Source organism: Pelmatolapia mariae, linkage group LG2 (genome assembly GCF_036321145.2).
Source record: "Pelmatolapia mariae isolate MD_Pm_ZW linkage group LG2, Pm_UMD_F_2, whole genome shotgun sequence".
Lineage (NCBI taxonomy): Eukaryota > Metazoa > Chordata > Actinopteri > Cichliformes > Cichlidae > Pelmatolapia > Pelmatolapia mariae.
In genome coordinates, this window is record NC_086228.1 from 19,458,107 (window position 1) to 19,476,498 (window position 18,392).

At 38.3% G+C, this 18,392-nt stretch overlaps 1 protein-coding gene across 1 annotated transcript; it reads right to left on the reverse strand.

The window, feature by feature from the left end:
- Positions 1 to 11,719: 11,719 nt before the first annotated feature.
- Positions 11,720 to 15,719, reverse strand: LOC134633977 (uncharacterized). Its single transcript, XM_063483048.1, has 5 exons — positions 15,329 to 15,719; positions 15,011 to 15,232; positions 14,260 to 14,388; positions 12,449 to 12,513; positions 11,720 to 11,845 (listed from the first exon to the last, which is right to left on the reverse strand). Exons 1-5 carry the CDS (start codon positions 15,717 to 15,719, stop codon positions 11,720 to 11,722), a joined length of 933 nt encoding a protein of 310 aa, XP_063339118.1.
- Between the last annotated feature and the right edge of the window lie 2,673 nt (positions 15,720 to 18,392).

The following is an 18,392-nucleotide window of genomic DNA, read 5'->3' on the forward strand; positions in this document are numbered from 1 at the left end:
CCCTAAAATGCAAATCACAATTTCCATAAGTTATAGGACATGCAAGTGAAACCAGCCCCATTCACACTGTCATGGTCTTGGGTCATTTGACCCAGTGTTTTGTGTTCTTCTATTTTCATGTCATTTTGCATTATGATTTATGGTTAAGCTCATTTAGTTAGTGTTGAGTTTTTTCCTATATTGCCTAGGCTGTTCTGTTTAGTTCATTGATTATTAGATTCCCTTGTGTGTCTTTGCCCTCTGTTTATATGGTGTGAGTTCTGGTGCCATGTTTTCCTTCTCGTGTTTCATTCTGTTTCCCCCTGCTTGTCATGTTTATTCATGTTTCCGCAGTCTGTCATTTCTCTCTCATCTCCTCTCTCTCTCTCTCTCTCTCTCTCGTGCTCCTTTGTGTTCCCTTGCTCCTTCTTGTCTGCCTTTCCTACACTTCTGTGTCATGTTCCTCCGTTTCCTGTTTTATTCTGAAGGTCTTGTGTTTTTCATGTTCGGTGTGTCTAGTTTTGAGAAACTATGGTCTTTTTCTAACCCTAACCAGGCAGTTTTGGTGCCTAAGCCAATCAAATTGAATTAATATTAATAACAATAATTGATATTTTTTTCAATATTTCAGAAAATATGTGAATTGAAAAAATTTTTTGTGGTGTTCTTTGTTTGTCTGTCTGCCTGTTTGTGCTTTTGCTTTCAGGCTGATGAGTGTTTGATTTACTATCAAAGTAGTTTGCTTTTCAGTTCATTGGCAAAAAGGACTTGGAGTCTTTTATCTCTGGCACACTTTCCATATTTTCAAGACCTCTGTTGTAACTTATGTAATTTTGTCTATAAGATAGGTTTGTTCTTATTTGTTTTTCTTTTGTCAGCTATTACCTTAAATTAATTTACTGTAATTTGTAAATTGTTGACATATTGACCGAATACAAAATTGTCATTGTATAAATCAATCAATTTATATTCAACAGAGAAAATGAAACACTTCACAGAAGTGAGAAATGATTAGGGGGGAAAAAATCAAAAGACGTCAAAACAGAAGCACAGTGGTTTACTGATACTCCTGATAAAAACTGACTGCATGTTTTATGCAGCTGAATATGATACAACTCTATATTTAGCCAAATATTGCACCCTAAAATACATTTTCCATAATCTACAGGAAATGCAGGTGAACTCAACCCTGTTCACACGCCTACAACAGTGCACTGTAAGCACACTTGGTGGGCCTTACCATTTCAGAGCAGGCTTGTAATCCTCTGATCTCAGGAACTGACATAAGACATTGCCTATATGTTACATAACTATATCCGAGGTAGACTAGACTGCATACATTAAAATAAAACAACCAATGAAATTATGTTTGCTGACTCTTTTACAGTACCAAATCAACATAACATAGTGTCAATTCCCTAGTAGCTCAGAGTAGTTTTGGTAGCAACAGAAGGTACTATAGATTGTTATAAAGGTTTTAGGAGATTTTTGTTTGCTTAGAGTATCATAAGGTTATAAATCACTTATCCTTGTATACAGAACAAATAAAAAGCACAGGGTGCACTGTGTTATAGATATTTATAAAACCCATGTGTGCAATATTGATAAATATACGCTGTATAAAAAGTACATTATCATCATGAACAAAATTGTAGATTAGGAAATACTTAACAGCCCTGTGGGGAATTAAAGCTGTGTATTACGTGATTACACAACTGAGACCACTGCAGTCTTAGCTGGTGCAAAGTAGATACTGTGGATAGGACAGGAAGGGACATTGAGGAGCCACAAACAAGAGACATGGAGACTTTCCAAAAACTTTCCTGCATGTAATCCTGTGTCCAACTATTAGCATGCAGGTGCAAAGATATTCTAGCATCAAAGTGTGTGTTTTTTTTTAAATGAAAGATAAATACCCCAGAAGTATTGGAAACACTTCATAAATATTGTCACGACCTGATCATTTATTATATATATGGAAGAAATGACCTTTACAAGCTATCAATTGGCAGTGCACCGGCAACTGTGTAAAAAGAGATTGACTGAATCAGCAAGAATCTTGTATTGTTTTATTTTAAAGTATTGTGGTATGTGCCAGTATCGATGCTTGTGAAAAAACCAGCACAGCTACGTGAACTGCAAGATGCAAGCTGTGACTAGCTACTTCTGTTTCCCACACCCCACCAAGCCTGTTTACTCAGAATGCATATGCATCTGGGCATCAACAGGACATCTAGTTCACAACAACTCACCGCAGGCTGTCTTTAAGTGAAGCTGTTGATAGTTTTTAGACCTTCCTCTCTGAATTTGACCTCAATTTGTTAAAATTAATGTAGCATTGAACAAAAACACATTTTTTAAACACACAAACTACAACTGTTCAAAGAATTGTGAAATATTTCATGTTTAATTTGATTAAATATGTAATATTTAGGTCTATGTGATCGGAGACCTAATTTAAATTTACTGTTACTTTCTCAGAATGAGATTTGCAGACCACCAGACATTTGACCAGATATGTGTGGCTGAGGTACAAAAAAAAAACATGACAGGTATTAGAAACCAAGATGAATGTTGTCTGGTTTCCTATAAGGTGAGTGAGGAAAAATAAAAAACAATCTTCAGATCCACAAGTCGGTAAACTGTACAACCTTTGATTTTACACCCAATTTAAGTTAAACCAAGTCAAAGTTGGTAATTTAAACTTGCCACAAAAGGCCTTGTGTTCCCGAACCGTTACTCCACTCCCGTGTGAAAAAAACGCACTCTGCTCCCCATTCCTGGCAACACACAGGTTTCCAGGGAAATCCACAATAGTGAAGCCTTTTCATACGCTTTAGTCTACCGTTGTACTAAAGAGTGCGTTAGAGCGAATAATCCCGCGCCAACTGGAGCTCAGCAACACTCCAAAATAGGACTCTCCAGATAAGAGCCTTCCGCTACAGCTGGCGATGGCTGACAAGCGCCAGGTGTGGCAGCCATCCAGTGCATGAACACTTCTGGGGTTGCACTTCCTCAGCAACTGTGAGCCCGAAAGTAAAAACACATACACACAGGGAGAAGGAGAAATAGGAAAGAGATAACAAAACACCAAAAATACATGAGCTCTGGGTCCCCAGACCCACCTATCCCAAAATTCATAGTATGGCCTAGCCATTTCCAGTTTCTAACAACCTATCTCTAATAATTGACTATGTACCAAAGGCCTTCAAGGTGGCAGTAGTTAGACCATTACTTAAAAAGCCAATTCTTGACCCAGCGGTCTTAGCTAATTATAGGCCAATCTCCAACCTTCCTCTTATCTCAAAAATTATTGAAAGAGTAATTGTAAAACAGCTAATTGATTACCGTATTTTTCGGACCATAAGGCGCACCGGATTATAAGGCGCACTGTCGACGAACATGTCTTAGCTGGGCTTTAGTAATAGTCTGTGATTTTTATGTTATGACAATTGGCGGTCATCCTCTAATCCCATTAAAGGGTGGACCACAGAGAGCCCAGAGAGGGAGAAGAAGCGTGACAACTAAGAGAACTAACACCTAGTGGGTATAAAGATAGCAATAGAGATTGAAAATGTGACGTCATTCAGGGGTAAAACCGCAAAGGATTCTGGGAACCCGTGGCAAGAGGTACTAGCACACCCAGGCTTTCAATTGAAATCAGTTACACAGCGATAAAAAGAAACACAAAAAATGGCAAGAAGCTGTTGTATTATTAACTGCAATAGCCGGTCGCATGACAGCCACAGGAAGCCGACGGTTAAAGAGATCGGTTGTTATCGGATTATGTCGTTGAAGAGAAATTGTTCAAGCCGTGTTTCCGAAGTAACAAAGAGGCGACGGATGGCCTGGATTGCAGCCATTCAAAGACCAAATATAACTTCCCAGTCTGCTCCAAGCATTCCCACAAAGGTCAGTGTTTTGTAGTAGTTAATACGTCATTTTTCAGAACATAATTGGTGATATAGGTTACAAGTAAGTCTGGCGCTGAACAGAAATTGTCGCGCTTTTTTGTATCACTAATTGCCCAGTACGATTACAGCATACAATATTATTGTCACTGCTACATTTCTGTAATGCCTACCAGAAATTATTTCCACTACTAATTAATTACCAAAGGTCCTATTAATAAACGGTTAACGAATGTGTATTTATGAAGACGATTTGTGAGGTAAACTTACCTTTGTTCGTACGATGGTCTTTCGTTCTACACGGTGCATTTCAAGGTCCTGTACCCATCTGTCGGTAAACTGTACCCGGGCTTGTGTATGTGTATGCACTCACTCCAAGAACCGTATAATTATAAATCTGAGCGTGGTGAAAGTTGGGCAGCACGCTAACGTTTTTTGTCCACTCTGTGTGCTCGTAAGGGTCTGACCCTTTCACTCCTTTGATTTTTTCCTCGTATCTTTTCTTTGCCTTTTCGTCGAGTCTGTCTTTGTACTGTCCGGCATTATTCTCCTTCGTTTTGGGGGGGCAAAGAAAAACCAGGAAGGTATTGGAACGGGAGAATGAACGTTTTGCGGTGCTGCGAATGCTTGCATTTGATCCGGTACTTGGATTGTTTTGCCACGGGTTCCCAGCATGCAATGCGCGAAAGTCATGTGGTCTGTCAATCTCTATTGGTGGCTAGATTGGCTAATTTAAAATACAAAGGAACAAAAGGTGTCAGACTGTGTGGCGTGCGCAGCTGCCTGCCCACATGTATTCACTGAACCTGGTCCTCTATCCCACTGACACGTGGGGACTTGGTTGTATGCTTAAACAAACCACAACAGGAAACTGCTCTCTTTTGTTCAGTCTATTCCCACAAGTTGACAACAAAACATGTCCTGGACCTTTTATCCCGAGAAAAGCTAACTATACTTGATTTAATTTTACAGTAAGCAATGTTGGAAGCCACAAACATGACGTGAGAGAGGTTGACTCTGACTAGTGCACTGTGACGTATCCGGCCAGAGGAAGGGTAAATCGAGAAAACAGCACCTACACAGGCCCGTGGGCGCATGCAGGTTTGTACTACTATTGCGGTGAGTACAGGCTATATGTCAGAATCCCTAGCGGGACTTCTGGCTTGTATGCCATGGTACGAGTCGGGGCGCCTTTAGTTTTAGTGGGTAAAAAGGCACTGCCCAAATAACTGCAAGGCACAGACGCCATGTTTTGAGGAAGTGCTCGACAGCCTCATTTGACCTTTCTGTGGGTTCACCAACGTATATACACTCTATTGGTGTGCCCAGAGGGGTGCCGGATGAGTATAAATTGGCTGACCCAATTGTGACTGGGTTTGAAAATTTACCAGTAGTTGCGGAGATTATTCCAATTACTCCAAATAAGAATGTGGACTGTATTAATTACGTCCACTACAATGTGCTTAGGTTGGCAAACTTAACCTGTGATGCAGTAGAAGGATTAGCAGAGCAATTAGGACCCACTTCCCTTCCCAACAATACCGACCCGGATGGAACTGTGACCAGAGCCCTGGAAGGCCTGAGGACCTTGTCTAATATCATGTATGAGCACTCGGTCCTTTAGTGGTAGAATGTTGGAGACTCTCACCCACGCTTCTCTGCAGAAGTTGATAACAGGAAACCATCTGTTAGTGGAATTTTACTAGAAGGGAGTAAGGCAACGTCGCAGCCTTGCCGGAGCTGAGAAAAGATGTTTTGCAGCTAACAGACAATAACCTATCAGTACGCTATGCAACGTGACTACTGAATGCTTGTGAAATGCTGTTGTTTGGACTAGAGTGGGACAGCCGGTAATAAAACTGTTAGGGGTGCACTGCCATTTCGAGATCCGCGGTGGAGTGTCATGCAGGACGCATCTCCCTTCCAGAAGTGATTTTGTAAGAGAATAAAAGTGTAAAATGGTCTACTGAGCAGTGAGTTATCTTCCATCAGTTGCCTATGAGGAATCAAAAGAACTCAGTGAAGTGTTGATATTAAACAGTGTTCATATAAAACGCGCATGCGATTAAGTAAAATAAAACAGTTAAGTTAAACTTTACTCAACTCATTCTTCTTACTTCCTCCATTTCTGTACAATAGCTAGGTTTCATTTGACGTAGACGTGACGTCGACGTAAAGCGCGAAATTTGACTGGCGGTCGGAAGTGAAAAAGATAAGCGCAAAATCACAGACAGACAGTACGCAAAATGCCTATGTCCTGTTGTGTTTACGGATGCTCCAGTAGGTCGACCAGAGAAACCGATAAACGGTATTTTAGGGTACCAAAAATAGCCCAACGAAGAGGAGAAAAATGGAAAATTCTAACCGAAAAACGTAGGAAAAAATGGATTTTAAATTTACGTTTACAGTCGGGAGGAGCAGAGTCTGCCAATGCCCGTGTCTGCAGCGACCACTTCGTCAGAGGTAATGTTATGTTTGCAAACGAACTTATTAGCATTAGGTTGTCGTTAAATTCTCGTTTACTTAGTGCTTTTAAGTTAGTAGTCTAATATCGACTTGATTGGGACTATAGGCTGCCCAAGTGCTTTGGATGACGAAGAGTCGGAGGACTGGGCTCCGACGGTCAATCTCGGCTACGAACGAAAACCCAGATCGGAATCGGCAATTACCCAAGTCTTCAGAGGTGTCTCGTTAGACCTCTGGGAATGGTTTACCTTGAAACAAACAACTGTCACTCTAACGAAGTCCTAAGGATGTGGCATGTTTGTTGATGTTAAAGCCGCTACCGCTAACTGTTAGCGTGTTTAAGATAAAGCAATATAAGAACAAACACTCACCCTTGCAAACACCAAACTGTATCCATCACGGAGACGTTTTGTTCCAAGGTTGTGGACCCACCCGCTGACAAAAAAATTGTACGCCTCCAGACTCTTGAAAGCTTTCATTTGCTGCCTAGTGTAGTAAGAAGTCTGGAGGACCAAGTAGTTGGTGATATCCACAGCCTCGATAGTAGGCAAATCCTTTACTTCTGTGGTGTATTCGGACATTTTCAAAGAATACGGATCACGTCCGATATATTTTTTAACTATCTGTTTATATCTCTCCCGAGAAACGGGGTCTAAAGTTGCACAATAGCTGCTCTCCTGACTCTCCACAGTGTCCTCCATGTTTACTTCCGCCCTCCACTCAAAAATCGCGCTGCCTCCGCACGTCATCAGAACCACGTGACCGCAACCCAACTATTGATTCATTAATATTGAATTCTCTCGGTGCTGCTCTATTCCCATCTTGTTGCAGTATATTAATGACTAACTTTGTATTGTGGATGGATTATCTCAGTTGTTCTCCTGACTGAAGTTTGGTCCGTTTACAGCATCCTGCCATACGATTGCATTTGTCCCTAACCATCAGGAACCCTCACGTTAACTTTTATCAAGTGAAAAAAAGTTAGCGTTCATCCTTCTGCTTCACTGTGTTTATATTATGCTAGAATAGCTGTGTCACTAGTGATCACGTAGCACATCATTAAACACCAGCTAGTCCAACTTCAGTAACCGTACAAACGTCACTGCTGTTTAGTTTCCTGTCTTCATTTAAGTTGGAAGTGATAGCAGAGCTGTACGTTTTAATTTGTTTCAGAAATCTCTGTCAAAACATGGTAAATCATGTTTAGGTGGAAACTAGCGAGCTAACTTCCAGCTAACTTCTAAGTCTGTTAAATTTAATAAATTCATGGATGGCTGGATGTTAAACTTAATTGATACACCTGGTAAAGCAGCAACGCTGATCATTATTAAAGATGAAAGAATTTAGACAGTTTTTAACTCTCAGTGATGCTGAAGTGTTCGTTTGACTTTGGGACATGAAGCGGACATAGTGTTGGACCCGGATTACTCCGGTAGGCTCCTGACTACGGTAGCCATAATGCTCCAACAATCCATCAGGCGGTGCAGCTTTGTAGCTTACCAAAGTCCTACTAAAATATTTTTTAAAAGATTTTTCAAGCACCGTGTACCAAATAAAAATGGTTCGAGGTCAGAAAGCACAACCAGAATTCATACATAAGGCACACTGGATTATAAGACGCATTGTCGATTTTTAAGAAAAGTAAAGGATTTTAAGTCTGCCTTATAATCTGAAAAATACGGTATTTGCAGAGGAATAGTTTATTTGAGGAGTTTCAGTCAGGTTTCAGAAGTCATCACAGTACAGAAACAGTGCACTCATCTCTATGTGCTTGTCCTGCTGGACCGCAGTGCAGTGTTTGATGCTGTTGACCATAATATTTTATCACATCAATTACAGCATGCTGTAGATATTTATGGTACTGTGCACCAGTTGTTTGATTCATATCTATCTAATAGTTTCCAATTTGTTAATGTTAATAGAGAGTCCTCTTCACACACTAAGGTTAATTATGGAGTTCCACAGGGTTGCATGCTAGGACCAATTCTGTTTACATTATACATCTTGTACTTCTTCTTCTTTTAGGAAGTATTATTAGAAGGTACAGCATATATTTTCACTGCTATGCAGATGACACAGAACTTTATCTATCTATGAAGCTAGATAACACACAGCAATTAAACTGCAGGAATGTCTAAGAGACATAAAGACCTCAATGAAGCCTGTTTTTCTGTTTCTAAATTCAGTCCCTGGCAGCTGTAGTCTCCATCCCAAGTATCACATGCTAGTATGTTATTAGCTTAGGAAAGATACAGTACTAACCTCAAGTTGCCCTATGATGCATCCAGCGGAGTGTGAATGAGTATGAATGGTGAGCGAAGCATGGTGTATAAAGCGCTTTGAGTGCTCTTTTTGTGTTTTTAAAGAACATTTTAAGTAAATCTTTAAAAAAAAAACAGCAAACTGGACAAGTGGAGAACAAAGTAATGTCAGGCCTAAAAGACTTGTCTGTACCAGATGAACATGAGGGTAGCATGTTCAACACTATCAGTCATAAGACTGGCCTCCAGAGTGTTGAAACAGAGTGGGATCATCTTGACAGAGAAAGGCAACTTGAAAAATTACAAGAAATCTTGACTTTATGCTGTTTTGTGTTGAAGAATCCCTTTCCCTTATATACTGTATGCTTGTTTCTGTATGTTTCCACATTTTAGTAAATCACCACACCTTTTCCCCATTTTCTTAGTAAAGAAAAAGAAATGAGCAGTAACTCAAGAAAATATGTTTTTATTGCCTCTCTAAGAATGTCAGCTGCTCTGATACTTGGACTTGGCCACCTGTGGTAAATGTTGAGGAGTAAAATGCTGATGCTAATGACAGTGTTGAACATGGCCTGAACTTAAAACAAACCTTACTTCCTGTTACAAATTCTGTTTTCTGTGATGTATGCAGTTTCTGTCATTTGTCCTTCTTTTAGGCTTAGGAAATACACATTTGGGTGTATTTATAGTTAGTTGATAGCCTCAGCTGAGAACAGTATAATAAAGCAGTCATATTAGACCTTGTGCATTTATTTCACAGAATGAAAACAAGGACATATTCACCTCCAACTACAAGCTGAACACCCTTAGGTTATATTCTAAACTCTGACACATAAATCATCATAAATCATCATAAAGATTTCCACAGCAACAGCTCAAGTGAATAGGGTTCAATTGTCATAAAATCATTGTTTTCAGCAATTGAGTAATGAAACAAGTTAATCTACTGCATTCAGTAATTGTCTTGCAGTTACAATTAGCTCACCACTTGGAGATTATGTATCGGAATTTCAGGAGCAGGACCACGCCTCCAAACACGCTACTTTGGTTGTCATCTATATAGGTTCCCCCAGTTCTGCAAGCTGTTCATTCTCGTTTACACGCCCCACCCTCTCTCCCTCCCTCCTTGTTCTCAATTCTTTAACTTCTTCATTTCTATTTAGTGCATGGGGATCTGCCAGGCCCGTGAGCCATCACCAGTCCCCTTCGAGGGCTTCCCCAAACTGCAGCTAAATTCAGTTGAGCTGCAGTTTGATGCTTGCACCCCATCTGATGCAGACGGCGGATCAGCTGGACTGCACAGAGATGCCGCGAACCGATGCTGCTGTCTAAATTGGCTTACTCCAACCCTACTCACCCACACCTGTTCCTTGTTATGTGTTTCCTTGGTGTTACGATGTAAAGATTTTTGTGCTGAAGAGTTTTTCTTTTCTGTTCTCATTCTCATCCCCTACCACTAGCTCAGTCTAAATAGAGTTCTCTTTTTTCTCTTCCAATGCCGTATTGTGTTGTACATTTCATTGTTTACACTCCCTGTTCTGACCTGTCAACCCAATGTGATGTTTGTGTAATGTATGTATGGTTAGCAGAGGTCCAATTTCGCTGCAGGCAACTGCAAGTGACAAATAAAGGCTTCATCAATCAATCAATCAATATGCAAGTCCTCATTACAGTACAGATTTGTTTCGGTGTGTGGTTCTTTAGTTTACGGTTTATGTATTTAATAATAATATTTATGTGACCATACCTTTCAGTTTCATGGTGTGAATAACTAACATACTGGATTACTTTTTGTGCCAGAGGCATGGTCCCTGGTCTCTCAGCTGCAGGGGAGGAGTGGTGCAGTGAGTTCAATAGGGTGATGCCAGGGAGGCAGGTGAGAACACAGCTGGTGGCGTTTGGACTGATGACGATCTTTTCTTCCCTTTTTAGTGAGGTGGGGGAAGACAGAGGAGTGTTGTTCCTCTGAGTATAATCTGTGTGTGTGTGTGGAGTACATTCTACACTTTTAAGAAAAAAACTAGTATGTGTAATGAGGTACTTTTTTGAATAACAACCCCAACACTGGATGCAATAGTATTGTTTATTTCCAGAATCTTTTATAAAAGTATTCCCAGATACTACAGTGGGCAGATAAGCAAGATGCTATTTAACTTTGAATATAAAAACTAAAAAGTTACAAGAACATAAGCAGCATATAAATTGTTGCCCATAAGACTTTTACTTTAAAAAATGTATATCTTTTTGCACAGCTACCAAAAATCTGCCTTGTACGGAGCCCCGCAAGGGACATGGGAGAAAAAAAAAATGAAGATGAACTTTTGCGAGATGTCGCAAAATAGGCCGCATCCTCCAGAGGCCACCAGCTCGAAGCTGACAAGCCAGACGACGAAGGCTGTCCCAATTCGAAGGCTGCTCCAAATGCGTCCTCTTTGTCCCAGCCCTATCCCAAATTTCATAGTGTGGCCCAGCCAACTCCAGTTTCCAACAATTGCGGCAGCAATTTTACTTAGTTTTAATATTACGCTTTCTGGGTCACAAAATAAACTTTTAAGATATTTTCAGGCGAGAATGTAGCTGTGTAAACTTCAAATATCTGCTCAGTTTATCAGCACATCAAATATTTGCAAAAGTGCTCTCACGTTTTCGGAGACTTTTGTTACCCACCAGTTCGAAGCTAACTGGGATGTCGAGACCCACAAGAGCCAGCGAGAATACTGCACTCCCAGCACATCGTGCCTTAACCACCCGGTCAGCTTCGAGCTAGCGGCCTCTGAAGCATGCTGCCTATTTTTGCAAGATCTCGCAAAAGTTCATCTGCATTTTTTTTCTCCCATATCCCTTGCGGGGCTCCGTAGCCTTGCAATAAACATACACAGCATATATATTAACTACTCCACCTCCTTAATCAAAAACAAGAATCCTGGCAAAAAATCTTCATAAAGGTAATAAAAAGAGTCTCTCTCACAGCAAAAAAAACCAAAACAAAACAAAAGAAATACAGAAGAAAAAAAACAATCCCTCCTCACTGTAATTTTCTTTTTGATCGCAACACATTTTCTTTACCCCAGAGGAATCTGCATTTTTCATGGGGACAGCCTTTTACTGGCCCTCTCTAATGCCAGAGTATATGGTGCACTCTGGTGACTCCTTCTTACTCTTCCATCTTGAAGATTTTCTTGAGGGGAAATCCAGAGCCACATAGTTTAGTCCTACTTCTTCACCCTCCTGTAAATTATTAACAGAAATGAACAAACATTTGAAAATATTTTTAAACACATAGGACACATAAACACAAACAACACAGAGAACAACACATAGCCTTGTCTGTTTGTTTCTCTTCAAACGATAGTCTTATTTGACATGAGATGACTTCATGTTTCCGTGCAATGGTAACTGCAGGTGTTTCATATTTGCTAGTTACGATCATGAAAACGCATATCTAAAGTAGACATATTACACTAAAGTGTGACCTAACCAAAATGTCATTGTTCACTTTAAAGGACTTGTTGGTGGGATGTCAGATGTGATTCATTACTAGACTGTCATTTGACACCTCAGCTTCAGATCAAAACTATTTTTTTTACCTTTGCTGTCTGCACTTTCTTGTATTTCACAACATCCAACTGCTTCCTGTTTCTTTTACAGAATGTTTATCTTACTCGTTCTGTGTGTTTCAACCTTAAAAATTCAGTATTTAATTTGTCAATGATAGTACCTATCAATGCAGTACCTATCCAATATTATGATCAAAGTCTAGTCATATATTTCATTATTAGATAGATATTATATGGATATTTGGATAGCTATAGATGATGTGTGTGTGTTTACCTCATTGCTCATTTGATCCCCAGATGATTTTTCCTGTTCAACATCAGTAAAGACTTCTACTTTTCCTGTTCATTAAAAAAGATATTAACAGTGAAAAAAAATTATTTTTCACCTTGTCAGGTCAGAATCCAGAATAAACTGTTTAAGGCTATAGTAATGCTGTACAGAGCCTCCATTTACTCTCACAGCAGCTACAGTTATATACATGATGATAGAAACACATTTTAGCACCAGCAAATTCAAACTGTTAACCTCCTGTTTTACCACTGTGGTCGATTAAAATCTGACTACTGGAACAGCTGCTTAAGTCTGGTGGAGTCATTTTTATGTTCATGAAATCTGATTGAAACAACTTCTGTTTAATTATCTGCAATTGTGACTTCATCTATTAAGTAACTATTTGAATTCTAGTAAACTAGGAATATTTTTGTTTGTGTTTACTTATATACACTATTGTAATGGAAATGTTGATAATAGTTTTAGAAAAAAAAATTTGTTTTACAGAAAACTTGCATGAACCACAAGGAATTAATTTGAAATTCAAATTTCTGGCAGTTGTGAAGTTTGACAGTTCACTCTGCTGAATAGAGCCAAACAGAAATATCACACAGAAAGTGCTGAATATGTTGAAAATTCACTAATTTTGTTAAACATGACTGATTGCTTTAAAATAATCGTTGGCCCTTTTTCCAAAACTGAAGAACTTTAATAAATAAAAGTTAACTATCCTCTGCCAGTCTGATGTGCAATCAACTTAAATGGCAAATGTATTTATACAGTAAAATACAATAAATTATAAAAATATTCAAAGATGCAAATTATCAATAAATACATTGTCAGACAGATTGAGCTTTTTTTCATTCATCTGAGAGAACAGCGCAGTGGATTTAGTATAGTCATGACTTTCCCTTACATTTCCCTACAGGTAGGCTCATCAGGTTGCGTTAGTGGACTGCTGTTGTTAAATTCTTATCTTTTAGTTCAGCAGACTCCAACTTTGTCACATACTGCAACTGGTGATTGTCGTCTTTCTTTTGCTCTGGTGATGTTCTGTGAGCTGAAAGGCCTCTCTAATCAGAACCAATAAAATATTTCATGACTTTCATGGCTGTGGTGAGCACAATTTAAATTTGCATAAATTTTATTCATGCAAAAGTTCAAATAAATATCAGTTTGATGATTTTAAAGTTATAATAGAGTTGTTTGAGAGCTTAATTTAAAGGTTGAACATATTATATGGGACAACTCATGGGCCACAATTGAGAATTATTTATTTAAAGTTTAAAAAAAATAGCACTAAAAGGGTAGAAAAACCAAATGCCCTGAATTAATTAAAAGTGTATATCATAATAAATAAAAACATAATAAATTAAATGAAAGGCTCTGAGCTGTACAAATAACAATCAGGATAGAAAAGGACTTCATCACTACTCCTAGTTATAAATGTCATAAGAAACCTACAAGATATTCTCTTGTATAAATAATGATTGATATTAGTATTAGCTTTTAATATTTTAACATGTTTTAATCTCATTGGTCATGCATTTAATTGACTTTTCAACTTTTGTCCTTTGGCTACACTGTGAATACATAAATAAATAGCTAATGGAGCATTTGCACGTATATCAACCACACCGGGTACGACTCCTGTCAGCTAAGAACTTCAAATTGAGGTTACAGTTCAGTAAATAGTAAAATAAGTCATTTGCTTGGGAATTTGTCCAGCATTTTGTACATATATTTGTATATATATATATATATATATGTATATATATACGCACACTACGTTATATTAGATGTGATTAACTTACCTTTGCAGTGCTCACGAGGTTGTTTTTTCTTTTTTCTTTCTTTTTTCTTTCTGGTGAGAATCAGTGCTAAATTCACAAACACAGAGCAGGCCAGCAGTACGCCAAGCACAGTAACGAGCAGGAACTCCTCTGAAATAAGAAAACATCACAGCAGACTATTAACATTCTAATTATATAATGGCATAATAATGTACATATCTCACTGTGAGTGCGGTCACAGTATTAAAGTTTCATTTAAATAGTTTTCATTCACTGCATGAATTTTGAGTTTCAGAAGTAGAAACTCAGGAAAAGCTAAAAACAAAAAACATTCAGGATTCCAACCACTTTTTGACTCAATTTCCAAGATGTACAGTGTCTCAGTAATAAATCTTCATAAACATTAGTTCATACGTTTATGATTTTTATGCGAAGAGAAAGAACAAAAAGCACAAGTAGCAGAGGCAGCCAAAAGGAACCTGCAATAAGTCTTGTAAGCTTTAAACTGCAAATCTGGTTTATAGATTTCCAACCACTGTGGACTGTGAGACGTAAGAACATTATGACGTTTATATTAAGTATTTTGAGCTGTCAGCAGCTAATGATACACCATATTGCAAATCAACGCAATGATCACCTAATTATCTAACTCACATCAATTTTAGATGGCTCAAAACTACCATGCGAAGCCCTCTAGTATATATTCATGGAAACCAAGACAGCAATAACAAGCAAAATAACTAAAGACGTAAATAAGACTTTACAAACATACTGGTCTCCAATTTAGCTCCTTCACCAAACAGGATCTGTCCACATGTGACCACAGTACAGTAGTAGGTCCCACTATCAGATGTTTCACCATATGGACACTGATCTGTCTCAGTTTTGTTCTTGGAGAGGAGCGAACACTGCAGAGTCACTGCATTACTCAGATGGACTGGCTCCACTTCTCGAGTTTGTTTCATGGTGACAAATGTATTTTGCGTTTTAGGATCTGTGGGAATCACATAGAGACATAAAATAGCATTAACTAGAATTGTTTGGGTTTAGCCACAGATATGATATAAACAATCAAATTAACATACTTTACCATTCACTGCCAAAATTGTGCCATTTTTAAATGTCATACTGAATGATGATCCTGCTTGACAGAAGTATGTTGCTTCATCTTTTTTGCTTACATTTCTTATGATAAGAGAATGCACATTACCCACTTTTGTGGCACTGAATCTTGAGTTGTTCTTTTGAAATAATATTTTGTCAAAACTTCCTTCAGCAACTGTTTGAACCATATATCCAAAATTCAGCTTATACCAGTAAAACAACCCTTGATCACGTGCAGAGAGTGCACATGTCAGAGTCACATTTTCTCCGAGTTTAGCCGCAGTTAAAGAGATCTGCTGAGGAACCTCATTCATTTCAATCAAAGCTGAAGAAAAGAGACAAACAATAACAGTTAGAACACAACAGAAAAAAAACATTTAAAAAGTATATTCATCATGTAATGCCAAATATTACCAAACCTCATATATTTTGTTTTACATTGTTTACAACGATAAACTTACACAATGTACTTAGAAGCATCAAAGAAACCAGTCTTCCAACCATTGTGGTGCCTCAGCCTTCTCTTTCATAACTAATATCTTTCCACTCAAAGGAAGATTTAGTCATGAGCTGATTAAGGTTTACAAAGTGGAAATCACAGTGATTGGCTGAAGCACAAAATGCACTTCCTGTAAAAATTTGCAAACCACATTTACATATTTAGAAGCAAACACATTATTGCAAGCTGATGACAGAACAAAAAAAGCACTCTGCTTATGTTAAGTTATGCTGTGTTACACTTTTACTTTTTTGAGAATTGTAATGTAATTCCATAATTTTATTATACTCTACTTGATCTGCTAGTCTTTATCGACCTTTGAGCTTCAAATTGTTACATTTAATTGTTTTGTAAATGTAAATGTTAAAAAAATTAGTGAAGTTAATTTAGGTCCTTGTCAGTCTGTTGAAAAAATGAATGATGATACACAAAACTGACATGGATCACCTGTTAGCTCTACTTTTACAGAGTGATAATGCAACTTTTAACAGTGGCTGAATACGTTCACAACTGCTTAAAGAAGTGTGTTGTGATTTTGCCAGTGATAACGTAAACTTTATTCTGAACTCTATTTTCTGTTTACACAAAAAATAGAGTTTAAAAACTAAAAGTTTTACCAACCGTTTGAAAAAAATTTAAGTGCCAAAAATTAACCTGACACTTTGAAACATGAATGACCAACAAACAGGGTTTTTTTTCCTTTGTCATGACATGATATTGTAGGCAGGTACTTACAGTAGAAGAAGATGCTTATTGAGTAATTCTCTGCGAGGTTAGAAATAATGAGGGAAAATATGAAAAGAGGCCACCACAGACGTACACTCATTGTTTTGATTAAAGCTGACTGCAGGAAGTGTATGCTGTGTGCAGCTTAGTGTGCTACAAATCCATCCATCCATCATTTTTTTAAATTATCTGTTATTTATGTCATTTCTTTTTCAAGTTATTGTACCCTAAAAAATAAATCACATTTTCCATAACTTACATGACATTAAGTGAAACCAGCCCCAGTCACATTGCCACACACTTTATCTCCCTGCACACAAAATGTTAATTCCATGTTACATAATTTGTTTCATATCTGCGTAGACAAACTAAGATCATTTTTTAACCATAACCAAGTATTTTTGTTGCCTAAGCCAACAGAGTAGTTTTGGTTGCTACAACTACACCTTTACTGGCTGCACTGATACTGTGCTGCCAGTGCTGATGCAATGAATTAGTTTTCTGTATATCAGAGCTTAGCAGACACCTACTCATAATCAAACATGCAATGAACTGAAAAATACTGAACAAGAGTCTTTATTGTGGTGTCCTGTCTGTTTTGTTGTGCTTTTGCTATTAGGCTTAATTTACTATATCTTGCTCTTCATTCAGTTCATTTGCAAATAAGGACTTGAAGTCACCTGCAGAGCCTTTTATCTCTATCATACTTTCAGTATTTTCAAGATCTCTGTTGTAACGTATGTAATTTTGTCTATAAGATGAATGAAAATTGTTCTTTTTTGTAAGCTGTTACCTTGATGTGGTTTTTGTATAATTTGCAAATTGTTGACATGCTGATTAAATACAAAATCATATAAATCATTCACTTTACTTTCAAAGGACAGGGAAGATGAAACCCTTCACAGAGGTGTGAAACGATGAAGGAAAAATTCAAACGACATCAAAACAGAAGCACACTGGTTCACTGCATGCTGTATGCAGCCTAGTATTTGAAAAAAAAAAATCCCCTGTTGCCCCTTCAGGCGGTTTGTCCTTCAAGCTCAGGTCCTCTACCAGAGGCCTGGGAGCTTGAGGGTCCTGCGCAGTATCTCAGCTGTTCCGAGTACTGCGCTCTTCTGGACAGAGATCTACAATGTTGTTGCTGGGATCTGCTGGAGCCACTGGCCTAGCTTGGGAGTCACTGCACCTAGTGCTCTGATTATCACTGGGACCACTGTTACCTTCATGCTCCACATCTTCTTGAGCTCTTCTCAGAGTCCTTGGTGCTTCTCCAGATTCTCGTGTTCCTACTTCCTGATATTTAGATTAAGATCACATTTCCAAGAGAAGTCCCACTATGCGACAAAAACGGTTCAGGAAACACAATACAAAGTGCAAGGTGTTGATCTGGCCTTCAAACTCAAGCATCCTGCACTGGAACAAGCCCACATATAACCCAATACACAACCCACAGAACCCAAAATGGTTGTTCATTCATTATTTAAATTATATAAAGAGATTTTATTGTAGATTAGAAAGTTCTTATCAACCCTGTGGTGAATTACAGCTTCATATATGATGTGCTCTGCATAACTGAGACTGCTGGTTGTGTCTGAGCTGGTGCATATACTGTGGATAGGACATGAAGGGAAGCCACAAATGATTAGACATGGAGACATGTCAAGAACTTTTCTGCAGGTAAGCATGTGTGCAGTCAGTGGCAATAAGTGCCAACCACCTTATTTATAAAGCAATTTGAAAACTGCAAGGGCTGACCAAAGTGTTTAACGAGGACATAATAAAAATGAAAAAAGAAAATAAAGTAAAAATATATTTTAGTATATTG

What these genes read in the sequence shown, in the direction of transcription:
- LOC134633977 (XM_063483048.1), bottom strand. Translation starts at nt 15,719, where the DNA reads ATGTTTTTTTTCTGTTGTGTTCTAACTGTTATTGTTTGTCTCTTTTCT. An exon ending in CACAATTTTGGCAGTGAATG is followed by an intron (nt 15,233 to 15,328) that starts GTAAAGTATGTT and finishes TGATTCCCACAG; the next exon opens with ATCCTAAAACGCAAAATACA. An exon ending in GGGATCAAATGAGCAATGAG is followed by an intron (nt 11,846 to 12,448) that starts GTAAACACACAC and finishes AATAATTTACAG; the next exon opens with GAGGGTGAAGAAGTAGGACT.